Here is a 27,283-nt window from a genome sequence, read left to right on the forward strand (position 1 = left end):
CAAAATGAACCTATAGAGGGTGTCAAAGCATTTTCTGGACTATTGGTTGCTAGCACCCTAGCCACCATTTGTCAGGCACGCGTATCCGTGCGTTGCATAAATTTAAGTGGGACAAGCCTGCATTTTACTTCCTTGCCAGAAGTGGAACAAGTTTACATGATGCAGGAAAATCTCACCAGGGCTGATGCTATAGAATTAATGCCTGTGAGGGGAGACCTGTGGACCTTGTTAGTGTCATTCGATAGTCAAAAGGATGGAGGCGAGCCACGAGCTGGTCACCACCTCTTAGAACAAATGGAGGCCAATCTCACTGAATTCTCCCCGAAACAAGTAGGGCAGGTTGAAAAGCTGTTGCAGCAATACCAAGGAGTGTTCACTTCAGATGCACCCATGTCATAAAGCACAAGATTCCCATGTGGACCATTGCCTCCATTTGAGAGAGGTATTGGCAAATAGCACCTCATATGTACAAATAAGTGAAAGAACTGCTGTCGCACATGCTACGTGATGTGATGAGTGATATGCAAAAGCTAAAGCCCCTGGGCTGCACCTATTGTGTTAGTTCAGGAAAAAGATGGTATGCTGAAGTTCTGTGTAGACTGTCGATGGCTGAATGCTTGCACCGTGCAGTACTCCTACCTCTTATCCAGGATCTAGGAATCCCTGTATGCTTTGGGAAAGGCCAAGTACTTCTCCCTTGATTTAGCCAGTGGCTACTGGCAGGTTCCAGTGCTTGCAAAGGACCAGCCAAAGACTGCCTTCGTCCTCCCTATGTGCCTATTTGAATTTAACAGAATGCCTTTCGGCTGATAAATACACCAGGGACGTTCCAGCAGCTGATGGAAAGATATCTGAAGGATTTGAAATTCGACGTGACCCTGAAATATCTTTATGACATCATAATCTACTTGCCTACATTCGAAAACCATCTCATCTGGTTGGAACAGATGTTGGAGTGGATTTAGAGGCACGGATTCAAGGACAAACCCCGGAAGTGTCACATATTTAAAAGGGAGATTGAATATCTGGAGCACACTGTTTCCAGCGCCAGAGTCTGGGTGCAGTGTTAAAGTGGCCCACTCCTACCAATTTTAGAGAACTGAATGCGTTCCTGTGGTTAGCTGGATAGTACCGCAGATTTATCAAATACTTTGCTAAGATAGCAGCACTGTTCAACAAGTTGCTAAGAGGGACTGCAGGGGGAGTAATTCAGCCAAATCAGTGGGATCCTAGGCAAGAGGAAGCTTTTCAGGCATTGAAGATGGCATTGACAGATGCTCCCATTTTAGCCTAGGCTAATTTCTCTCAGCCCTTTGTGCTGTACACTGATGGAAGCCTGTATGGCTCAAGTGCAGTAAGGAAGAGAAAGGATAATTGTCTATGCCAGCCGGTTGCTGAGAGAGATCGAAAAGGACCCTGAGAACTACAGGTCATTTAAGCTGGAGTTGCTGGTGCTGATGTGGACTATGACCAAAACATTTTTGGAATACTTGTTGGGGTCGGAGATACATGTGCGAATAGATAATAATCCCTTGGCCCATCTGGAAAATGCAAAACTGGGCACACTGGAGCAAAGATGGGTCTCAAGAATATCCAAGTATCGATATAAGATCTGTTAGTGACTGGTGTAAATCTCAAAACACGCATGTGGATGCTCTGTACTGAGTCACTCAAGCGGGGCCAAAGGGAGATGAGGATGAAGAACTTGAAAGTAGCGAGATTCCAGACTTCAAGCAGTTTGCCGTGGCTGTAATAGCGGCACAAGAGTCCAGACTGATCCAGGGCCACACAAGAGACAAGTGGGTACACCTACAGCAGCCCAACCCCGAATTAGCGGAGCTGAGAAAATGGGTCAACCTAGGATAGAGACCCAACCAGAAGGAAGGACCACTCTACCAGCAAGCACCCTGCAGATCTTGGGCCAGTGGGAAAGACTCATCATGAGAGATGAATTATTATATCAAAGGATCCAGCAGAATTTGATGTAACCTGGCAACTGGTGGCCCCAGAGAGGTTGGTAGTGCAGTTATCTAAAGAAGCTCACCAGAGAGGTACCCACTTTGGTGATGGTTGCAGCGGCTGTTGTATTTACAGATGATCGAAGAAGCCTGCCAAAAATGTCACCAGTGAGAGCTGAACAAACCCTCAGAACAGAGAGCTCCTATGCAAACCTTCCGAACTTCCGCATTACTATCTGATGATCGGGAAGACTCACAATGGATATGAATATTGCTTGGTGAAGATTGGTACTTCACCAAAGTAGATCCCCAAAGCAGTAGGTCCCCGACTCGGGACCAGACAGCAGAAGCAGTGGCTAGAGCCATCTGCTGGGACATGATTTGCATATATGGATGCCCGAAAAAGATTCATTCAGACCAAGGGGTCTCCTGCCAAGGAAGAATAATGGAAGAGCTGCACCATCTCTATGGAATTGCTAAATCTCCAACCACATGATATCACCCACAAGGGAACAGGTCCTGCTAACGCCTCAATCGCACATTGTTACAAATGTTATGAACCTTAGAAGAAGACAAGAAGATGAAGTGGCCTGAATTCATTTCCAAGGTGGTGTGAGTCTACAATAATTGAGATCACGTGACTACCAGCTACACGCTGTTTATAATGCTGTTCGGCGGGAGAGGATGGGAGATTACTGAGCTGGAGCTTGATCTGGAAGTCCCCTGTCAGGGTAGTAGTCTGAGTACCTGGGTTTGAGAACACCGAAACCAACTCAAGACAGTGAGGTGTTTGGTCGAGCAGAAGTTTAGAGAGGGCGAACAGCTCCAGTCAGGGTACCATGTGCTAGTGCGGGCCAAGCGAACCAAGAATAAACTGGATCACCAATGGGAAGCAGTGCCAGTCCAGCAATAAGGAAGACTCACCAGGATATTCCTCAGCCTCAGGTCTGTGAGGTTCGGCCTGAGGCTGACGAAAGAGCACCACTTAGAATATTACACCAAAATATGCTCCAGCCCTGTTCTTCTGAAGCGTAGAGGTCTACTGAAATGAGGTTCCCAGAGGAACCACCTGATGCTACCCAAAAAGAAGCCTTTGGAGATGATTACTGTGCCTTTAGGACCACTGGAGTTACCGATACTGCTCTAGAAGGGGACAGGGAATGAACCAAGAGACAACCTACAGTCCCAGGTGACTGGAGCTCCAAAAGCTCCAGAAGCACCTCCGCAGAATGAAAACTTGAAGGACCGAATGCGCCAATGCTGGCATCCCCCCCCCCAACTGATAAACACAAGAGGAATTCATTTGGGAACAGATGCAGCAAACCCAGGAGTGTGCTCAACTGTTGGCCGAAATGGGGCTGGTGTTGAGCATTCCGATACCGCAAGTATCGGGTATCGGCCGATATTTGCTGTATCGGAATTCCGATACCGAGTTCCGATATTTTTGTGATATCGGAAATCGGAATCGGAAGTTCCCAGTGTATGGTTCCCAGGGTCTGGAGGAGAGGAGACTCTCCTTCAGGCCCTGGGATCCATATCCATGTAAAAAATAAAGAATTAAAATAAAAAATATGGATATACTCACCCCTCCGGCGGACCCTGGACCTTAGCGGTGTAACCGGCAGCCTCCGTTCCTAAGAATGCAGTGAGTTTAGGACCTGCGATGACATCGCGGCTTGTGATTGGTCGCGTGAGCGGTCACATGAGCGGTCACGCGACCAATCACAAGCCGCGACGTCATCGAAGGTCCTTAAAGGGAACCTGTCACCCCGTTTTTTGAAGATGAGATAAAAATAGCGTTACATAGGGGCAGAGCTGGGCGTTACATTAGTGTCTTTTGTGTGCCTTTATTACCCACCTATGCTGCCGAAATACCTTTGTAAAGTCGCCGTTTTGGGCTGTCACTCACACTGGTCTGGTCATATGGGCGTGGTGACAACGCTGTTTCTCCCCCAGATCCTGCTCTGTTGTGAAATTGGATTCTGGGCTCCCCCGGTGGCCACTGGTGGAATTGAACTTGTGTGCATCATCCTCTCTGTTCACCTGTTCCCATCAGGATGTGGGAGTCTCTATATAACCTTGCTCCTCTGTCAGTTTCATGCCGGTCAACAATGTAATCAGAAGCCTTTCTTTGCATGTTCCTGCTACTAGACAACTCCCAGCTAAGTTGGACTTTCGTCCTTGTTTGTTTTTGCATTTTGTTCCAGTTCACAGCTGCTGTTTCGTTACTGTGTCTGGAAAGCTCTTGTGATCTGAAATTGCCACTCTGGTGTTATGAGTTAATACTAGAGTCTTAAAGTAATTTCTGGATGGTGTTTTGATAGGGTTTTCAGCTGACCATGAAAGTGCCCTTTCTGTCTTCCTGCTATCTAGTAAGCGGACCTCGATTTTGCTAAACCTATTTTCATACTACGTTTGTCATTTCATCTAAAATCACCGCCAATATATGTGGGGGCCTCTGTCTGCCTTTTGGGGAAATTTCTCTAGAGGTGAGCCAGGACTGTATTTTCCTCTGCTAGGATTAGTTAGTCCTCCGGCTGGCGCTGGGCGTCTAGGGATAAAACGTAGGCACGCTACCCGGCCACTGTTAATTGTGCGGCAGGTTTAGTTCATGGTCAGTTTAGATTCCATCTTCCAAGAGCTAGTTCTTATATATGCTGGGCTATGTTCTCTCGCCATTGAGAATCATGACAGTTTGACCGGCCAAAAAGGGTTAAATTATTGGCTGAGAAAGGAGAGAAAAAAGAAGTCTGCTGAAATTTTTTTTTTTTTTTTCTCTAGTTCTGAGTGTGCTCATAATTGAATCACTTGCTAGTCTGCCTATACTGCAGCCTTCCTCTCTTTCTCTCCTTCTAATCCTTGAATGGCTCTGTGTTCACCTGTTTGAAATGGATCTTCAGAGTGTAGCTACAGGTTTGAATAATCTCGCCACGAAGGTACAAAATTTGCAAGATTTTGTTGTTCATGCACCTATGTCTGAACCTAGAATTCCTTTGCCTGAATTTTTTTCAGGGAATAGATCTTGCTTTCAAAATTTTAAAAATAATTGCAAATTGTTTTTGTCCCTGAAGTCTCGCTCTGCCGGAGATCCTGCACAGCAGGTCAGGATTGTAATTTCCTTGCTCCGGGGCGACCCTCAAGATTGGGCTTTTGCATTGACACCAGGGGATCCTGCGTTGCTCAATGTGGATGCGTTTTTTCTGGCCTTGGGGTTGCTTTATGAGGAACCTCATTTAGAGCTTCAGGCGGAAAAAGCTTTGATGTCCCTATCTCAGGGGCAAGATGAAGCTGAAATATACTGCCAAAAATTCCGTAAATGGTCTGTGCTTACTCAGTGGAATGAGTGCGCCCTGGCGGCGATTTTCAGAGAAGGTCTCTCTGATGCCATTAAGGATGTTATGGTGGGGTTCCCTGTGCCTGCGGGTCTGAATGAGTCCATGACAATGGCTATTCAGATCGATAGGCGTCTGCGGGAGCGCAAACCTGTGCACCATTTGGCGGTGTCTACTGAGAAGACGCCAGAAAATATGCAATGTGATAGAATTCTGTCCAGAAGCGAGCGGCAGAATTTTAGACGAAAAAATGGGTTGTGCTTCTATTGTGGTGATTCAACTCATGTTATATCAGCATGCTCTAAGCGTACTAAGAAGCTTGACAAGTCTGTTTCAATTAGCACTTTACAGTCTAAGTTTATTCTATCTGTGACCCTGATTTGTTCTTTATCATCTATTACCGCGGACGCCTATGTCGACTCTGGCGCCGCTTTGAGTCTTATGGATTGGTCCTTTGCCAAACGCTGTGGGTATGATTTGGAGCCTTTGGAAGCTCCTATACCTCTGAAGGGGATTGACTCCACCCCATTGGCTAGTAATAAACCACAATACTGGACACAAGTAACTATGCGTATTAATCCGGATCACCAGGAGATTATTCGCTTTCTGGTGCTGTATAATCTACATGATGTTTTGGTGCTAGGATTGCCATGGCTGCAATCTCATAACCCAGTCCTCGACTGGAAAGCTATGTCTGTGTTAAGCTGGGGATGTAAAGGGACTCATGGGGACGTACCTTTGGTTTCCATTTCATCATCTATTCCCTCTGAGATTCCTGAATTCTTGTCTGACTATCGTGACGTTTTTGAAGAACCCAAGCTTGGTTCACTACCTCCGCACCGGGAGTGCGATTGTGCCATAGATTTGATCCCGGGTAGTAAATACCCTAAGGGTCGTTTATTTAATCTGTCTGTGCCTGAACACGCTGCTATGCGAGAATATATAAAGGAGTCCTTGGAAAAGGGACATATTCGTCCTTCGTCATCTCCCTTAGGAGCCGGTTTTTTCTTTGTGTCTAAGAAAGATGGCTCTTTGAGGCCGTGTATTGATTATCGGCTTTTGAATAAAATCACGGTTAAATATCAATATCCGTTACCACTGCTGACTGATTTGTTTGCTCGTATAAAGGGGGCCAAGTGGTTCTCTAAGATTGATCTCCGTGGGGCGTATAATTTGGTGCGAATCAAGCAGGGGGATGAGTGGAAAACCGCATTTAATACGCCCGAGGGCCACTTTGAGTATTTGGTGATGCCTTTTGGTCTTTCAAATGCCCCTTCAGTCTTCCAGTCCTTTATGCATGACATTTTCCGCGATTATTTGGATAAATTTATGATTGTGTATCTGGATGATATTCTGATTTTTTCGGATGACTGGGACTCTCATGTCCAGCAGGTCAGGAGGGTTTTTCAGGTTTTGCGGTCTAATTCCTTGTGTGTGAAGGGTTCTAAGTGCGTTTTTGGGGTTCAAAAGATTTCCTTCTTGGGATACATTTTTTCCCCCTCTTCCATCGAGATGGATCCTGTCAAGGTTCAGGCTATTTGTGATTGGACGCAACCCTCTTCTCTTAAGAGTCTTCAGAAATTTTTGGGCTTTGCTAACTTTTATCGTCGATTTATTGCTGGTTTTTCTGATGTTGTTAAACCATTGAGTGATTTGACTAAGAAGGGTGCTGATGTTGCTGATTGGTCCCCTGATGCTGTGGAGGCCTTTCGGGAGCTTAAGCGCCGCTTTTCTTCCGCCCCTGTGTTGCGTCAGCCTGATGTTGCTCTTCCTTTTCAGGTTGAGGTCGACGCTTCTGAAATCGGAGCTGGGGCGGTGTTGTCGCAGAGAAGTTCCGACTGCCCCGTGATGAGACCTTGTGCTTTTTTTTCCCGTAAATTTTCGCCCACCGAGCGGAATTATGATATTGGGAATCGGGAGCTTTTGGCCATGAAGTGGGCTTTTGAGGAGTGGCGTCACTGGCTTGAGGGGGCCAGACATCAGGTGGTGGTATTGACTGACCACAAAAATTTAATTTACCTTGAGTCTGCCAGGCGCCTGAATCCTAGACAGGCGCGCTGGTCGTTGTTTTTCTCTCGGTTTAATTTTGTGGTGTCATACCTACCGGGTTCTAAGAATGTTAAGGCGGATGCCCTTTCTAGGAGTTTTGAGCCTGACTCCCCTGGTAATTCTGAGCCCACAGGTATCCTTAAGGATGGAGTGATATTGTCTGCCGTTTCTCCAGACCTGCGGCGGGCCTTGCAGGAGTTTCAGGCGGATAGACCGGATCGTTGCCCACCTGGTAGACTGTTTGTTCCTGATGATTGGACCAGTAGAGTCATCTCTGAGGTTCATTCTTCTGCGTTGGCAGGTCATCCTGGAATCTTTGGTACCAGGGATTTGGTGGCAAGGTCCTTCTGGTGGCCTTCCCTGTCACGAGATGTGCGAGGCTTTGTGCAGTCTTGTGACGTTTGTGCTCGGGCCAAGCCTTGTTGTTCTCGGGCTAGTGGATTGTTGTTGCCCTTGCCTATTCCGAAGAGGCCTTGGACGCACATCTCGATGGATTTTATTTCGGATCTGCCTGTTTCTCAGAAGATGTCTGTCATCTGGGTGGTGTGTGACCGTTTCTCTAAGATGGTCCATTTGGTTCCCTTGCCTAAGTTGCCTTCTTCTTCTGAGTTGGTTCCTCTGTTTTTTCAAAATGTTGTTCGTTTGCATGGTATTCCGGAGAATATCGTTTCTGACAGAGGGACCCAATTCGTGTCTAGATTTTGGCGGGCATTCTGTGCTAGGATGGGCATAGATTTGTCTTTTTCGTCTGCTTTCCATCCTCAGACTAATGGCCAGACCGAGCGGACTAATCAGACCTTGGAGACATATTTGAGGTGTTTTGTGTCTGCGGATCAGGATGATTGGGTTGCTTTTTTGCCATTGGCGGAGTTCGCCCTCAATAATCGGGCCAGCTCTGCCACCTTGGTGTCCCCGTTTTTCTGTAATTCAGGGTTTCATCCTCGATTTTCCTCCGGTCAGGTGGAATCTTCGGATTGTCCTGGAGTGGATGCTGTGGTGGAGAGGTTGCATCAGATTTGGGGGCAGGTAGTGGACAATTTGAAGTTGTCCCAGGAGAAGACTCAGCTTTTTGCCAACCGCCGTCGTCGTGTTGGTCCTCGGCTTTGTGTTGGGGACTTGGTGTGGTTGTCTTCTCGTTTTGTCCCTATGAGGGTTTCTTCTCCTAAGTTTAAGCCTCGGTTCATCGGCCCGTACAAGATATTGGAGATTCTTAACCCTGTGTCCTTCCGTTTGGACCTCCCTGCATCTTTTTCTATTCATAATGTTTTTCATCGGTCATTATTGCGCAGGTATGAGGTACCGGTTGTGCCTTCCGTTGAGCCTCCTGCTCCGGTGTTGGTTGAGGGTGAGTTGGAGTACGTTGTGGAAAAGATCTTAGACTCCCGTGTTTCCAGACGGAAACTCCAGTATCTGGTCAAATGGAAGGGATACGGTCAGGAGGATAATTCTTGGGTGACTGCCTCTGATGTTCATGCCTCCGATCTTGTCCGTGCCTTTCATAGGGCTCATCCTGATCACCCTGGTGGTTCTGGTGAGGGTTCGGTGCCCCCTCCTTGAGGGGGGGGTACTGTTGTGAAATTGGATTCTGGGCTCCCCCGGTGGCCACTGGTGGAATTGAACTTGTGTGCATCATCCTCTCTGTTCACCTGTTCCCATCAGGATGTGGGAGTCTCTATATAACCTTGCTCCTCTGTCAGTTTCATGCCGGTCAACAATGTAATCAGAAGCCTTTCTTTGCATGTTCCTGCTACTAGACAACTCCCAGCTAAGTTGGACTTTCGTCCTTGTTTGTTTTTGCATTTTGTTCCAGTTCACAGCTGCTGTTTCGTTACTGTGTCTGGAAAGCTCTTGTGATCTGAAATTGCCACTCTGGTGTTATGAGTTAATACTAGAGTCTTAAAGTAATTTCTGGATGGTGTTTTGATAGGGTTTTCAGCTGACCATGAAAGTGCCCTTTCTGTCTTCCTGCTATCTAGTAAGCGGACCTCGATTTTGCTAAACCTATTTTCATACTACGTTTGTCATTTCATCTAAAATCACCGCCAATATATGTGGGGGCCTCTGTCTGCCTTTTGGGGAAATTTCTCTAGAGGTGAGCCAGGACTGTATTTTCCTCTGCTAGGATTAGTTAGTCCTCCGGCTGGCGCTGGGCGTCTAGGGATAAAACGTAGGCACGCTACCCGGCCACTGTTAATTGTGCGGCAGGTTTAGTTCATGGTCAGTTTAGATTCCATCTTCCAAGAGCTAGTTCTTATATATGCTGGGCTATGTTCTCTCGCCATTGAGAATCATGACACTGCTCATCATTCCGTTGGTGGCGTAGTGGTGTGCGCATGCCCAACAGGCGAATCCACTGCATTTGGTGATGAAAAAGAGCGCGTTCTGCGCTATTGAGCGGTTTATCTGTGGGCGCGGCCATCTTCCTGTGACCATGCGTGCGCAGATGGAGCGCTCTGCTGCCCGGGGCTTCATGGAAAATGGCCACGGGATGCCGCGCGTGCGCAGATGGAGATCGCGGCGGCCATTTTTCTGAAGCCGAGTTCGCATCCCAGACCAGCGTGAGTGACAGCCCAAAACGGCGACTTTACAAAGGTATTTCGGCAGCATAGGTGTGTAATAAAGGCACACAAAAGACACTAATGTAACGCCCAGCTCTGCCCCTATTTAACGCTATTTTTATCTCATCTTCAAAAAACGGGGTGACAGGTTCCCTTTAACTCTGCATTCTTAAGAACGGAGGCACCGCTATGAGCAGGGGCCGCCGGAGGGGTGAGTATATCAATATTTTTTTTTTATTCTTTATTTTATACATGAATATGGATCCCAGGGCCTGAAGGAGACTTTCCTCTCCTTCAGACCCTGGGAACCATTACGATATTTTGTGTCCCATTGATATGCATTGGTATCGGGTATCGGTATCGGCGAGATCCGATATTTTGCCGTATCGGCCGATCCAATCCGATACCGATACCTTTGCATATCGGAAGGTATTGCTCAACACTAGGGGCTACCCTTTAGAAAACTCCAGATCCTCAGAGATCGCACTCTCCCGAAAACTGGCGAGCTAAAAGGGTGGATGAATGTAAGAGGTGACAATACTCCTGAAAAACCCTTTGTGTATCATTGGTTACTGTTCAGACGAGACCATGCAGAACTAACCAAAACAGGAAGTGTTGCAGGGGGGACGAGTTTGAATGTCACACCTAGTTGGGTGACATTGATGACGAAGTTCCTGAATATAAAGGGACTGTGCACCAAACCAGAACGGGTTTTGGCACCAATGGATGAGTGGTCCAGATGCGCTCAGGAGGAGATGCTGCAGCCAGAGTGACAGGACAAGACGAGGAGCAGGTGCCAGCAGGCTGCTGTCCAGAAACACACCTGACTACACCGGTCAAGACCCGAGGATCCGATCTGCGCCAGTCAAGACCCAGAGTCCCGACTACACCAGTCAAGAGCCAGAGCCCAGCCCTCTTTCCCTCAAACCTGGAAGACATCCGACAACGGTCAAGCATCAAAGATTTGTGAGGAGACACTGCCTAGAGAAGGACACTTGCAGCGACGTACGGTACAGGGGTTGGCCTGGGTAGGGAAAGGATGGAGGTCAATCGAAGTGAAGGATGCCCAACGTGCTTTGATAGACTTTGTCAGGAGAATTTACGGCCTTTCAAGAAGAAGCAGAGGCTCCCGTTAGGGCCATTGTGACTGGAATAGTTTGTACAGTAGCTCGCACCAGAACGTATATTTACCACTACTAGAGAGACAGAAGTATAATCCTCAAGAAGCTTCCCTAACATGTAAAGTGAATTTTATAGATCATTGTATGTTCTGTATTGTATAATTTACTTGTTGAATCTCGTTACCTTTTGTAACAAATATTGCAAATTTCCTGCCGTATCTGAGGAAATAGCTCGTTGATTGCTCCCGCCTTGTGTTCCTCTGCCTGATGCATTTGACCACCTGCTTACACAAGCAAGACCTGTCTTTCAGGGAAACTCTAAAGATATGGTTGTCCTGGAATTTTTCCTGGGACAGTGACTCCTGGTAGAGTTACTACAAAGCCTTGAAGATGGATCCTTTACAGGGAGTGACACCACTTATGCACCCTTCACTTGGCATCTCCACCCTCTGTTAGTATTTTTAAAATCTACATTCGGTTCCATATATATGAGCTTTTTTATTTGGTATGAAATTTGATGTTCTTTACCAATTGGATGTGGATCATAGAATTCTCTAAGGGAGTGTGTTTACGGTGCTCTGCTTTATTACCTTCTGAGCCACTCCCACTCGGTAAAGACCATAAAAATTTGCAATAAATTAAAAGGCTCATATCTCTGGAACCGTATGGTGGATTTAAAAAATACAAAAACAGAAAAGTTAGGAGATTGGCGGGAATAAAATAAGAGCAAAAACTGGACACTTTTGACCTGGTGACAGGTGCTATTTATACATCTTCTGACATCTTACTGTGACATGTTAGTAGATGTCACCTATTGAGGCCTTCATTAAATATCATTTTTTATGTTCATTATTAATATAGCAACCTTACAGTGATTTTCTATCTGATAAAGTGCATTTCATACATTGATGACATGTCACTGACATGTTGTAACAGTAATATCTTATATAAAATAGGTCACTTTAAGACGTCTTACCTAAAATTTCACTGTAGTATGAATCCCATTCACCCCACAGGGAGTAGAATATGTAGTCTTGGACCATGTAGGAGATGATATTGAATATCCGTTCTGAAAAATGCATTCTGTCAGTCAGTTCTGACAAGAACGCTGGGGTGTATGATGGAACTGATGGCAATTTTCCACAATGTCTTTCTGCTGCTGAGGCAGGTGTGAACCTCAGTGTAAAGATGAATGGTATTCCCAAGGTCACTGCTATGAGGTCTCCGCACATGGTGACTGGGTCAGTTAACACGATATTGTATTGCCTTGACTTAAGTTTTGCCATTAAGTCTTGGTCTTTAAGTACAGAATTACAGTTTTCCTTAATCATCAGATTGAGTTGACTCACAAGACTGCTGAAACGCTCGTAGAACTGAAAAAAGCTCATGTTTGCATTTTCATACATCCAAAGCTTCACAAAGTCATCAATTATTGATAGTATTTTACTCTTATCATAGGGGACTTTATAGCTCTCATAATTCACTGACGAAGAGTTATCATTTGCATCAATGTAAGCTGCGCCTGTAGATATCAATACAGTCACAGTATGGTTTCTATTTATTAACTCTTCAATTATAATTTTGACGTTTAACCAGTGACTGGCTTCAGTTGGCCATATCAAAATGTTTCCGCAGAATACGGTCCCGGCAAGAAACATGTGGGTGATCAGAAATTGTGCTACTAAATTCATTGTTACCACAATATTAAGACTCCTGAATGTATTAGGAAACTGTGAACTCCAGCCAAAAAAAATATATAGAAAATGCTGCTCAGTCTGGTAAACCTAAAAAAATAAATATGATGGATAGACAGACACATATCAATAAATAGAATAGATAGATAATAAATACATAGATAGATAATAGATAGATAAGAGAGATAGATGATAGATGGATGGATGGATGGAAAGAAAGAAAGCTAGATATAGATGGAGAGATAGATGGAGATAGATGCTACATATAGGATAGATAGATAGATAGATAGATAGATAGATAGATAGATAGATAGATAGATAGATAGATAGATAGACAGATAGATGTGAGAGAGAAAATTGTTCCCATACCTTTAGTGTCTGCTTTTTATGCAAGTGATAAATCTGTAGTGTGTTTCAGGCACCTGCGAGAATCTTTTCCTTATCACAAGACAACACTAAATAAATAGGAAAGATATTTTTACCTTTTTCTACCCTGTCTTGTTCCTCCCCCAAATCTGTAAACTTAAGATTGCAAAAAAAATAAGTAAACAGAAAAGGTATCATTTTACTCACTAAATGTAATGTATTAAATATTATGTACTAAAAGAACTATAAATCTTATTGTCTGCAATAATCACTTCACAATTGTGACATAATCAGGATTTCACAGATGTCTGAATTGTTTGTATTGCAAGAATGGGCATTCCTCAAGCTTCAACCACAATAGTCTATAGAAACTAATCAAATTACTAGTTTATTTTCTATTTAATATAAGTATTTTAGTGATAATCTAACCTGTTTTTGCATTCTCTCTCAAGTGGTCACTCATGTCCTTGGTAGTAAGAGAATGGGATGATGCAGCAGATCTGAACATATCTGCGTGCTTGACGTTTCTGCAATTGAGGTCAAGATTCAGTTTTATGTCTTGTATCTACAGTTGTGTGAAAAAGTGTTTGTCCCCCTGGCAATGAGTATTTTACAATGCTTTGGAGGTCGTTTGGCCCACTCATGTTTGCAGAATTGTTTCCGAGCATAAACCACATTTTTAAGGTCTTGCTGTAAGAATTGCAGCAACGTGGGATGCAGTGACGGGCAGGAAGCAGAGCAAGGGTTAACAGTTTTATTTTACAGGGGAATACTCCATGCAGGGAGGTAAAGGGTTAAACAAGGGATTAACGGTATAAATGTCAAAAAGATATGGTGAATAGAAGTACAGACCACAGTGATTCCCGGGCACACACTGCACGTCTCTCCCTCTCTGGTCCCCGCTGCTGGTTGTGGGCGACGGCTGATGCTGACCTGAGTGACGCTAGTGCTCCCCTCTCTGGCTTCTACAGCACACCTGGCCCTTCTCTCTGCTCTGTGTGCATGGCACTGCTCTGTGTGCACGGCTCTGCTCTTCTTTGTGTGCACGGCTCTGCAGGCGATGGGGGCCCGCTCTCTGTGCCCCGTCGCAGCACTGGTACTCTCTGGTGGGGGCAAGGGGAGCAGAGCTCGCCTCTCACTGCTCTGCGTGCTGCACTCCGTTGGGGCGCCAAACTCCTTTGCAGCACGTGCCTTCTGCTTTTATCCCCCGCTGCATTCGCTTTCCTCCTGTTTCGCCTTGCCCTCCTCGGTCTGCAGGAAGGTCCGCTTCTCTAGGGCTTCCCCCAGGCAATAGGGGAAGGTCTGGCTCACTCAGACTTCCCCCCGGGAACAGGGGATGCAGCCTCAACAGTTCCGGACTTGGCATGCAGTTACCCACGGTCCGGTCATTCTCCTTACAATACCACAGCATGTCAATTGGACTAAGGTAAGCACTTTGACTAGGCCACTCCAAAGTCTTAAGGGGAACCTGTCACCCCCAAAATCGTAGATGAGCTAAGCCCACCAGCATCAAGGGCTTATCTACAGCATTCTGTAATGCGGTAGATAAGCCCCCGATGTATCCTGAAAGATGAGAAAAAGAGGTTAGATTATACTCACCCTGGGGCGTTACCGCTGTGGTCCGGTCCGATAGGCATCGCGGTCCGGTCCGGGGCCTCCTATCTTCATAGGATGACATTCTCTTCTTGTCTTCACGCTGCGGCTCCGGCGCAGGCGTACTTTGTCTGCCCTGTTTAGGGCAGAGCAAAGTACTGCAGTGCGCAGGCCCAGGAAAGGTCAGAGAGGTCCGGCGCATGCGCACTGCAGTGCTTTGCTCTGCCCTCAGACAAAGTATGCCTGCGCCGGAGCCGCAGCATGAAGACAAGAAGAGGACGTCATCCTATGAAGATAGGAGGCCCCGGACCGGACAACGACGCCCATCGGACCGGACCGCAGCGAGAATGCCCCGGGTGAATATAATCTAACCTCTTTTTCTCATCTTTCAGGTTATATCGGGGGCTTATCTACAGCATTACAGAATGCTGTAGATAAGCCCCTGATGCCGGTGGGCTTACCTCATCTTCGATTTTGGGGGTGACAGGTTCCCTTTAATTCTGTTTTTCTTAAACCATTCAGAGGTGGACTTTTTGGTGTGTTTTGTGTCATTGTCCTGCTGCGTTACCCAAGTTCGCTTTACAGAGGTGTAGCTAGGGATTCAGCTTGGGGGGGGGGGGACAAAAAATCTGCGTGGAGCACTAAGGCTGGTTTCACATTTGCGTTTTTTCACGCTGCGTTTTACCGCAAAAAAACGCATGCGTTTTTTTTCCTATACTTAACATTAAAAACGCATGCTTTTTTTGCATGCGTTTTGCCGCATTTGACAACGCATGCGTTTTTTCCATGCTTGTGTTTTGTTGCGGAAATGCAACATGTAGTAATTTCTAGAGTCTTTTTTTGCCGCAAAAAAACGCATGCATTTTTTTGTGGCAAAAAAACGTATTGCTGTCTATGTAAACGCATGCGTTTTTAAGCACATGCGTTTGTTTGCGTTAAAAACGCATGCGTTTTTATAGAAAAAAAACAAAAATACACACTGATAAGCCACCCCCCACCATCAAGGTGATAAAGGGATCCAAACCCTAACCCTAACCCTACCTCTAACCCTAAAGCTGGTAAATCAATTGCCGGCTTTTCATTTCTCCTGCCTAAACCCGACATGATATGAGACATGGTTTACATACAGTAAACCATGTCATATCCCCCTTTTTTTTGCATATTCCACACTACTAATGTTAGTAGTGTGTATGTGCAAAATTTCGGCGCTGTAGCTATTAATTTTAAGGGTTAAATCGCGGAAAAAATTGGCTCCCGCGCAATTTTCTCCACCAGAGTGGTAAAGCCAGTGCCTTTTCTGGGGTGGCTGGGGGCAGATGTTTTTAGCCAGGGGGGGGGCCAATAACCGTGGACCCTCTCCAGGCTATTAATATCTGCCCTCAGTCACTGGCTTTACCACTCTGGCGGAGAAAATTGCGCGGGAGCCCACGCCAATGTTTTCCGCGATTTAACCCTTAAAATTAATAGCTACAGCGCCGAAATTTTGCACATACACACTACTAACATTAGTAGTGTGGAATATGCAAAAAAAAGGGGGATAAGACATGGTTTACTGTATGTAAACCATGTCTCATATCATGTCGGGTTTAGGCAGGAGAAATGAAAAGCCGGCAATCGGCTTTTCTGCTATATCGCGCTGAAGTAAATATAAATATATATATATACACTGTGTTCCAAATTATTATGCACAAAGAGTTTAGGAGTGATAAGGTTAGAATTTTTTTGTTTGTCATTTAAACTCATTGATGTTGATGTGTGTCAGGGCTCTTTATATCACTGAAAGCAATTGCAGATACCTGTGCAAATTAGTTTGGCAGGTGTGTCCAAATAAAGGCAAGACTACTTAAGAAGGCTGTTCCACATTATTAAGCAGCCTACATTTTTGGCCAAAATGGGAAAGAAAATGGATGTGTCGGCTGCTGAAAAGCAACAAATTGTGGAGTATTTAGGTCAAGGCATGACTACAATCAACATTGCCAAGACACTTCATCGTGATCATCGCACAATCAAGAAGTATGTAGCTGATTCCCAGCACACACGTGTGCGTGCTGGTAAGGAAAAATTGAGGACCCTTTCCAACAGGCAATTGCGTAAGGTTAAAAGAGCAGCTGCAAAAATGCCTTGTCATAGCAGCAGACAAGTTTTTGAAGCTGCTGGTGCCTCCAACGTCCCCAGAACAACAAGATGCAGGGTCCTTCAGAGGTGCGTAAGCCATCCTGTCGACCACCTCTATCCACTGCACAAGCAGAAACAGCTCCAGTGGGCCAAACGATACATGAAGACTGACTTCCAAACTGTTTTGTTCACCGATGAGTGCCGTGCAACGCTCGATGGTCCAGATGGATGGAGTGGAGGATGGCTGGTTGATGGACACCCCATGAAAACATGGCTAAGGCGCCAACAAGGAGGAGGTGGAGTAATGTTTTGGGCTGGAATCATGGGGAGAGAGATTGTCGGCCCCTTTATGATCCCTGAAGGGGTAAAGATGAACTCCGTAATCTATGTGGAGTTTCTAAAAACACTTCCTGCCATGGTTCAAGAAGAAGAACTGTGCTTTCCGCAGCAAGATCATTTTCATGCATGATAATGCACCGTCTCATGCTGCAAAAAACACATCTGCATCTCTGGCTGCTATGGGCATAAAAGAGGACAAACTTATGGTGTGGCCACCATCTTCCCCTGACCTCAACCCCATTGAGAACCTCTGGAGCATCATCAAAAGGAGTATCTATGATGGCGGGAGGCAGTTCACATCTAAGCAACAGCTCTGGGAGGGTTTTCTGTACACATGCAAAACGATTGAAGCAGAAACCATCCAAAAACTGACAAATTCAATGGACAAGAGAGTTCAGAAGCTTCTTTTGAACAAGGGGTCCTATGTGCAAATGTAACATCACCTAGAATAAAGTTTTCACTTGAAAACTGGTTGATTTCATTTTGTAATAAGCTGATAATGCTTATAAATTCACAATTGACCATTTTTTGGTTCAAAATAAAATAAAAAAGGTTGAAAACTCTGCTGTGCATAATAATTTGGAACATGCATTTTGAGTGTTTTTTTTTTTTTAAAGATACTGTTTTCATAGGCAGTTTGTTCCAAAACATTGCAATTATACTAGAATAGTAGATGACTGGAAAATAACAATGACTGCAATTCAGATAGGTAATTTAGAGAAAATATGAGGAAATATTATTTGCATAATAATTTGGAACACATTATATATATATATATATATATATATATATATATATATATATGTGTGTCTCAATGATATATATATATATATATATATATATATATATATATATATATATATATAAAACGAAACCCGACTTTGCCAAAAGTCGGCGACTTTTGAAATTGGCCGATCTGTTTCGCTCAACCCTAATTTTGATGATTGACAGCTGTCACACACTTCTCAGTATGTGTTTCAAAAACGCAAACGCAGGAAAAAACGCATGTAAACGCGACAAAACGCCGCGTTTTTTTACCGCATGCAAAAACGCATGCGTCTAAAAAACACAACATTTGCACGCATTTACATGCGTTTTTTCACCACCTGCGTTTGCGTTTAAAATGCTGCATTTTTAAACGCAAATGTGAAACTAGCCTAACCAGGTAATCCTGACTACAGCAACGTGGTGCACCCTATTTGTGAGTATAGGGGAACATCAGCAAATGACCGCACTGTGACTGAAAATACATCTATATACAGAAACGAACACTGATATTCCTATATGGAGACGATATCGTGGTAGATACCAATCCTGCAGACCATATAAGTGAGCACAGTACAGTTATAGATGGTGACTTATAGCTGATGTTCCTTCTTATGTAGTCGTCCACTTTTCTATTCTTTTGCATCTGGCCCAGACCTACATGTCGGCTTCTCCAGCCAGAATCTCTGCAGAGATTACAACACATTTGACTTCTCACATTTCCTGCACCATCGATATCTATGCCCAACCTGTGCAAACTACTCAGTTTGTGCCCTGCCATTGATGTTTTCACTAGATTAGTGACCACAGAAATTGAGAAACTGTGCCAACAAGGTTATGGTGGCTCCAACTGTGGCAAAGCTGAGAGAGAGGCAATTGACACCTTGACTAATCTTACCGATGTGGTCTTCAAACCCTCGGACAAGGGCGGGAACATAGTGATTTGGCCTAACACAATGTATGAGAAACAGGCAATGAAATTATTGAACGACAGAGAATGTTTCCGCAAACTGATCAGTAACCCTGTTATGATCCTTAGTGGCTGAGGATCACAGAATGGACTAGCTAAGTTACTGAACATAGAACGAGCTCTAGGGAGGTGGTAACTGGACTGACCGCAACCTGAACCTAACAAACACACTAAAGGTAGCCGGTGAACGTGCCTAAATTCCTGGACGTCTCGACGCAGCCTGAGAAACTTGCTATCCCTATAGAGAAAATAAGACCTCACTTGCCTCAGAGAAATGACCCCAAAGATATAGGAAGCCCCCAACAAATAATAACGGTGAGGTAAGGGGAAAATACAAAACGTAGAAATGAAAACAGATTCAGCAAATGAGGCCCACTAATACTAGATAGCAGAAGACAGGCAGGGAACTGTGCGGTCAGTAAAAAACCCTATACAAAATATCCACGCTGAGAATTCAAGAACCCCCACACCAACTAACGGTGTGAGGGGAGAAACTCAGCCCCCTAGAGCTACCAGCAAGCAAGGAAATCACATATTAGCAAGCTGGACAAGGACAAGTAAATAACCAAAAAACATATTGAACACTGATGAGCAAAAAATAACCAAACAGAAAACTTAGCTTCTCTTGGAGAGACTGATAACGGATGTAGACAGGAGGAATCAGAATAGCACTGAATACATCGACAGCAGGCAAACACTGAAAGTCCAGGTGAGCTAAATAGGAAACCAGCTAACAGATAACGAGACAGCTGATCCAGCCTCAGACCTGCAGAATGACACAAAGAGCCACCAGAGGGAGCCCAAAGACAGCACTCACACAGTACCACTCGTGACCACAAGAGGGAGCCCAAAAACAGAGTTCACAACATAACCCTATGCATTCCTTTCAGAGTGAACTGGTCAAAATCTTGGAAGATGCCTTTGCCAATGGAACCATCCCCAAAAAATTTCTGGATGTCATCAAAGATATGCATCCACGACTCCCAACCCTGTATTTGATTCCAAAGGTTCATAAGGACCCCATGGATCCTCCGGGGAGACCTATAATTTCCGGCAACGGAAGTTTATGTGAGGTGGTCACCAGAGTCATTGACCACTATCTGAAACCTTTGGTGAGTGAATTACCCTCTTATATACAGGACACTAATTCAGCGTTACGCAGGATTGATGGTATCCAGTTGACTAACGCTGCGGTTATGGTAACCGCAGACGTAGAGGCTCTCTACACCTCCATCCGTCATAGGGATGGTCTCCGGGCGACAAGCTGGTTTTTAAATTCCAGCAACATGGATAAAGATATGGTTCAATTGCTGATGCAGTTACTGGAATACGCATTAACGCACAATATTTTCATTTTTAAAAACAGTACCTATTTGCAGCTCCAGGGTACGGCGATGGGGGCCAGTTGTGCCCCCTCGTATGCCAATTTATTTCTCGGGGCTTGGGAACGAGAGATATGTGTCTGTGAACCGATACCTCAATCCAACCAGGTTTCTGGTTGGATGAGGTATATAGATGACATTTGGTTCATTTGGGACGGCTCCGTTGAGGATTTGGGTTTATTTATGAATCGATTAAATGACAATGATGTTAATGTCTTACTTTCAAATGTGGTAGAGAGGTGGATTTCCTTGATCTTACTATCAGTACGGATGAAAAAGGCAACCTCTACACCAATCTATATAGGAAGCCTACTGCCTCCAATTCATTCTTACATGCAACGTCGTCCCATCCACAGGCCACAATTAGGGGTATTCCCGTAGGGCAATTTCTAAGAGCAAAAAGGATATGCACTAAGCCTGAGGACTTTTTGGAACAGTCTAGGGACCTTGCTGAACGCTTCCAAGAGAGAGGTTATAGCAGGAGAAGCATCAGAAGGGGGTATGTGAAGGCAATTAGGAAATCTAGGGCTGATTTACTGTATGGGTCAACTAGGCCAACCACTACCAAAAAAGTGGACTCAGATCAGGTTAGAATGATCACTACCTATCACAATAAGTGGCATCAGTTTCGATAAATCGTAGAAAAACACTGGAGTGTTTTATTTACTGATCCAATCCTCAAAAAGGAGATTTTGCATAAAATAGCGGCGCTCGTGGGATGGGTATAGATAGCTGCGGGTATTGCTCCTTACCACACAAAAGGAGAAAAGGAAAAAAAATAGGATATAAAAATATTGTAACAATATTTCTACCTGCGCTAAACTTAAGGTGCATTGATCGGCATTCACAATAGGAATTTTACCTGCTTGGTGAGCGTATGTAGCAAATCAGATTTTGATCGTAGAAAGGGACTGTTTGGTGAGCATGTATAACGGATCAGGTTCTGATCGTAAGAAGGGACTAGAATGGGAAGCAATAGGAAATTTAAAACAGAGTCACAAGTATTTGGTCACTCATACATCACCTGATTGGTTCATAAGTAACGATCTGTCATGTAGGATATAATATATATGTGCTCTAGATATGACTGGTAGCAATCCGTGTGTGCTAGATCATAAAACTTAAAAACTTGAAAACTTAAAAACTGACACCCTGCGAGTGTGTTACTCAATTTGTAAGGTATGTGCTTCTCCACCTGACAAGCTAAAATGCGGAGCCCAAATACCTGTGGTGTGGACGTCTATGGAAGGAAAAGAAAGACAGTGTCCATATGTCCTTAGCAATAGTGGTTTGAGTGGATGAAACAGTTTTTACTTAACTGGATTGATGCTGTTCTTAGTACTTCTCAGGCGGCTTATGCAGGCGCCGTCCCGGCCGGTGACGAACGCTTGCGCGGCCTGTGCTTGAAAGATCTCGTACGGTGCTTCGCAGGACCTGCAGTAATGTTCGGGTCACGTGATCGCTGATCACGTGGTGCCCCTGGCGGTGATACGGAGCGCTGTGGGAGCCAAAAAACCAACGCGTTTCGGAAATGCTGCGGTTTCCTTCCTCAGGGTTGGCTCCCCCTGCGCGTCTTGCCTTTTTATATACTCATGGCATCCTTATCCATACGCTCAATTAAACGCAAATAGTTCTACCTCATTATTTTGGCCCCTTGGCTTCAAGGTATCAAGTTCGAAAATATGTCTGGTTTCTTCCCGGGACATCTGTTTTATAAAGTCCCCATTTCGCCAATCTTGTTGGACCACTTTTATTCCTGCCACTTTAGTACCCTGTGCAGATCCTTTATGGTGAATGAAAAAATGTTTTGATAGTGGATGTGCGTCATACTTGTTACGTATATTCCTGAGATGTTCATTGATTCTTTTATATAGGGGACGTTTTGTACGCCCAACGTATTGTTTACCACATGGGCATTCTATGACATAAATGACTCCATGCGTATTGCATGTAATAAAATCTGTGATAGGAATTTCTTTACCGTTTCTTGCTATCACACATTTTTGTTTTGTTGGTTTCAGAGTTTTGCACATTTTGCATTTTTGACAGGGGAAGAAACCATTAATTATTTGCTTAAATGGGCCTTTTGTATTGGCTATGGGGTTAGGATTGCGTACCGTAGGGGCAATAATTAAACCCAAATTGCGTGCTTTCCTAAATACGAACCGCGGACAGTTCGGTAATAGGTCCCCTATCGTTTTACCCTCCTTCAGGAGGCTCCAATGCCTATTTACAATTTTCCTCAGTATATGCATGTTAGAATTATACTGTGTGATAATTGGTATTGCGATTTGGGCATGTTGGTCCGATAAACAGGCCCCATCCTTTCCTACTTTTTTATTATTATTCTCGCAGTCTTCGTCGTCATTTTTTTCACCCAGGAGTTTTAGTCTGGGGATTGCCTTCACTTCTTCCTTTGCTGCAAGTAGGGATTCCTTATCATACCCTTTGTTTAAGAATTTATTAATAAGTCCATCCGCCTCCCTCTCGTAATCCTTAACATTGGTGCAGTTTCGATTTGATCTTATAAGTTGACTGCGGGGGACATTTAGTAACCACCTTGGTAGATGGCAGCTTTCCATAGAAATGAAGCTGTTAGAGTCAGTAGGTTTCCTATACGTGCAGGTCTGTAATTTACCTTTACTAATTGAAATATTGAGGTCTAAAAATTGTACATTGTTGTTACATGTATGTGCAGTAAACTGTAAATAAAATTCATTTTTATTCAAATCCTTTAAAAATGCTTTCAAATCATCCTCCCCTCCTTCCCAGATAAAGAAAATATCATCTATAAAACGTAGCCACAGGGCCAGACCCGCGCGCAGCACCCCCTCCTGGTAGATGTGGAGCTCCTCCCATCTACCCACATAGAGGTTTGCGTAGCTGGACGCGAATCTGGTCCCCATGGCTGTACCCCATTGCTGGGTATAGTAGTCCTTCTCGTGTTTAAAAAAATTATGAGTGAGAATAAAATTAGCACATTCTTTAATAAAATTAACCTTCTCTGGTGATAAAACTTGTGATTTATTAAGAAAGTGTCCCATTGCTTCCGTCCCTTTGTCATGTTGTATCACCGTGTAAAGTGACGTAATGTCTAGAGTCCCTAAAACATAATGATTTTGCCATTGGAACTTATCCAGTATTTGTAAAATATGTTTCGTGTCCTTTAGATAAGCAGGCAGTGAAGGCACTATTTGTTGTAGGAAACAGTCCACATAGTGTGACAGGTTGGATGTTAAGTTCCCTATCCCTGAGATAATTGGACGGCCTGGTGGATATTTCAAGTCCTTGTGGATCTTGGGAAGATGGTAAAAAACTGACAACCTCGGGTATGGTGTATATATATATTCGTATTCTTGTTTATTAATGAATCCACCATTCAGACCTCTGGTTAGTAGGCTTCTCAGATCATCCGTGAATTGGGCCGAGGGGTCACTCTGTAGTTTCATATAAGTTCTTGTGTCTCCTAGAAGGCGTTGCGCCTCTCTCTCGTATTGTGATTGATCAAGAATCACAATACCCCCCCCCCTTTGTCTGCGGGGCGTATGATTAAATCTTCCCTTTGTTGTAATGCACGGATGGCATCTCTTTCTTTTTTTGTGAGATTATATCTGATTTTTGAGCATTTTTTCTCACTAACTTTCTTTATATCAGATATCACGTTCCTTTGAAATGCCTCAAGTGATTCCGAGTATTCATTTAGTGGATTAAATTTCGACTTGGCTCTTAGGTTGGTAAAACCATTGGATTGTATCTCATGTGGTTCAGCTACTATATTGGTTTTCATATATGGATTTGGGTTTTTCTTTATAAAATGTTTCTGTATGGCCAGTTTACGCATAAATTGTTTAACCCCTATGAACGCCTGAAATTTATTAAAACTTGCTGCGGGTGCAAATTTGAGTCCTTTTTGTAGTAGTGTTGTTTCATTATCCTTTAATGTATATGTACTAAGGTTAAAGATTTTTTGATTTTCATTATTTATTTCCTTAGGGGTCTTCTTTTTTTGGGTGAATTTCCCACCCCTACAGCCTCGGTAGCGTTTCCTTTTTGACTTAACTGAAAAACCGGATAGGTATTTTTACGCCCTTCTGCTCGATTTTTGTTGATAAATTTTTGGCCACTGTAGGATTTGGCTATCGTACTAGTCCGGGGCTCTACTGTTTCCCTATTTGATGATTGTTCCACTATTGTGTCTAATACTTCAAACCGGTTCTGGGTTAAAGTTGGGGTGGGGATTATTTCCATATTTGTGTTTGTATTTTCAATTGTTACAAAAACTTCTCTGTGCTCCACTGGAGCCGGCGTGATACTGATCTCTGATGCCTGGCATTCATTATTAGCATCTGGTGTCAGATGTATGGAAAAAATCTCTTCTGAAATGTCCGTAGAAAAACTGCTGTTTTCGATTTGATCAATGGTCACTAGTTCAGGTTCACTTCTTTGTTGTCGGAATTCAAAAGGTGGAACCGAGTCACGCCCGAATTTCCGCTTCTTTTTTTCTATTATTTCCTTTTCCTTATTGTGTACACGATTTTTTATGCTATTTGAGAGCTTTCCAATCTCGGGGTGGTTCTTATATGGATCAATTTCCTTAAATAATTTAGATATTTCATTTTTACTGGCCATTAGTTGATCCCTTCGTTTATTAATAATAAATGCTATTGCTTGTTTGGAAAATGCTTTTAATAATTGGTCCCATTCTTTTAGCGTATCCTCATCCCCTATATCGCCTGTTAGTGTTTTATGTATAATTAAACCTTTTGGGATACAATCAAAGGCCAAGTATCAAAGGCCAATCTTTAGCAGACACCATGTCGCGTTTGGAGAGTCCCTGTGTGCCTAACCATTGGAGCTCCCCCACAAGTGACCCCATTTTGGAAACTATACCCCCCCAAGGAGCTTATCTAGATGCATAGTGAGCACTTTGAACCCCCAGGTGCTTCACAAATTGATCCGTAAAAATGAAAAAGTACTTTTTTTTTCACAAAAAAATTCTTTTAGCCTCAATTTGTTCATTTCCATATGGGCAACATGATAAAATGGATCCTAAAATTTATTGGGCAATTTCTCCTGAGTACACTGATACCTCACATGTGGGGGTAAACCACTGTTTGGGCACACGGCAGGGCTCGGAAGGGAAGGAGCGCAATTTGACTTTTTGAATGAAAAATTAGCTCCAATCGTTGGCGGACACCATGTCGTGTTTGGAGAGCCCCTGTGTGCCTAAACATTGGAGCTCCCCCACATGTGACCCCATTTTGGAAACTAGACCTCCCATGGAACTAATCTAGATGTGCGGTGACCACTTTAAACCCCCAAGTGCTTCACAGAAGTTTATAACGCAGAGCCGTGAAAATAAAAAATCATTTTTCTTTCCTCAAAAATTATTTTTTAGCCCTCAATTTTTTATTTTCACAAGAGTAACAGGAGAAATTGGACCCCAAAAGTTGTTGTCCCATTTGTCCTGAGTACGCTAATACCCCATATGTGGGGGGAACCACTGCTTGGGCACACGTCGGGGCTCAGAAGGGAAGTAGTGACGTTTTGGAATGCAGACTTTGATGGAATGGTCTGCGGGCATCATGTTACGTTTGCAGAGCCCCTGATGTGCCTAAACAGTAGAAACCCCCCACAAGTGACCCCATTTTGGAAACTAGACCCCCCAAGGAACTTATCTAGATGTGCAGTGAGCACTTTGAACCCTCAAGTGCTTCACAGAAGTTTACAACGCAGAGCCATAAAAATAAAAAATAATTTTTGTTTCCTCAAAAATTATGTTTTAGCAAGCAATTTTATATTTTCACAAGGGTAACAGGAGAAATTGGACCCCAATAGTTGCTGCCCAGTTTATCCTGAGTACGCTGATACCCCATATGTGGGGGTAAACCACTGCTTGGGCACACGTCGGGGCTCGGAAAGGAAGTAGTGACGTTTAGAAATGCAGACTTTGATGGAATGGTCTGCGGGCATCACGTTGCGTTTGCAGAGCCCCTGATCTGCCTCAACAGTAGAAATCCCCCACAAGTGACCTCATTTTGGAAACTAGACCCCCCACGAAACTTATCCAGATGTATGGTGAGCACTTTGAACCCCCAAGTGCTTCACAGAAGTTTGTAACGCAGAGCCGTGAAAATAAAAAATCATTTTTCTTTCCTCAAAAATTATGTTTTAGCAAGCAATTTTTTTTTTTGCAAGGGTAACAGGAGAAATTGGACCCCAATAGTTGTTGCCCAGTTTGTCCTGAGTATGCTGGTACCCCATATGTGGGGGTAAACCACTGTTTGAGCGCACGTCAGGGCTCGGAAGGGAGGGAGCACCATTTGACTTTTTGAACGCAAGATTGGCTGGAATCAATGGTGGCGCCATGTTGTGTTTGGAGACCCCTGATGTGCCTAAACAGTGGAAACCCCTCAATTCTAACTCCAACACTAACCCCAACACACCCCTAACCCTAATCCCAACTCTAGCCATAACCCTAATCACAACCCTAACCCCAACACACCCCTAACCACAACCCTAACCCCGACACACCCCTAACCCTAATCCCAACCCTAACCCTAATCCCAACCCTAATCACAACCCTAACCCCAACACACCCCTAACCCTAACCATAACCCTAACCACAAGCCTAGTCTTAACCCTATTTCCAACCCTAGCCCTAATTCCAACCCTAACTCTAATTCCAACCCTATCCCTAAGTCTATGTGCCCACATTGCGGATTCGTGTGAGATTTTTCCGCACCATTTTTGAAAAATGCACTGCATTTTACCTGCGGATTTACCGCGGATTTCCAGTGTTTTTTGTGCAGATTTCACCTGCGGATTCCTATTGAGGAACAGGTGTAAAACTCTGCGGAATCCGCACAAAGAATTGACATGCTGCGGAAAATACAATGCAGCGCTGCCGCGCGGTTTTTTCCGCACCATGGGCACAGCGGATTTGGTTTTCCATAGGTTTACATGGTACTGTAAACCTGATGGAAAACTGCTACGAATCCGCAGCGGCCAATCTGCTATGGATCCGCAGCCAAATCTGCA

General features: G+C 44.2%; 1 protein-coding gene across 2 annotated transcripts in view; it reads right to left on the bottom strand.

Moving 5' to 3' along the window:
• LOC143787332 (UDP-glucuronosyltransferase 2A2-like) overlaps positions 1-27,283 on the bottom strand; it is a 312,401-nt gene that overhangs the window by 97,629 nt on the left and 187,489 nt on the right. The window contains exons 2-3 of one of the 2 annotated variants that reach the window (XM_077275991.1): positions 13,082-13,167; positions 11,995-12,802 (exon numbers count right to left, since the gene is read on the bottom strand). The exons of the other annotated variant lie outside the window; for it this stretch is intronic. Coding sequence (XP_077132106.1) covers positions 11,995-12,709 — 715 coding nt within the window. The 5' untranslated portion in view covers positions 12,710-12,802; positions 13,082-13,167. The remainder of the gene's footprint in view (positions 1-11,994; positions 12,803-13,081; positions 13,168-27,283) is intronic. 2 annotated transcript variants of the gene reach the window in all.

This window comes from Ranitomeya variabilis, chromosome 1 (genome assembly GCF_051348905.1).
Source record: "Ranitomeya variabilis isolate aRanVar5 chromosome 1, aRanVar5.hap1, whole genome shotgun sequence".
Classification (NCBI taxonomy): domain Eukaryota; kingdom Metazoa; phylum Chordata; class Amphibia; order Anura; family Dendrobatidae; genus Ranitomeya; species Ranitomeya variabilis.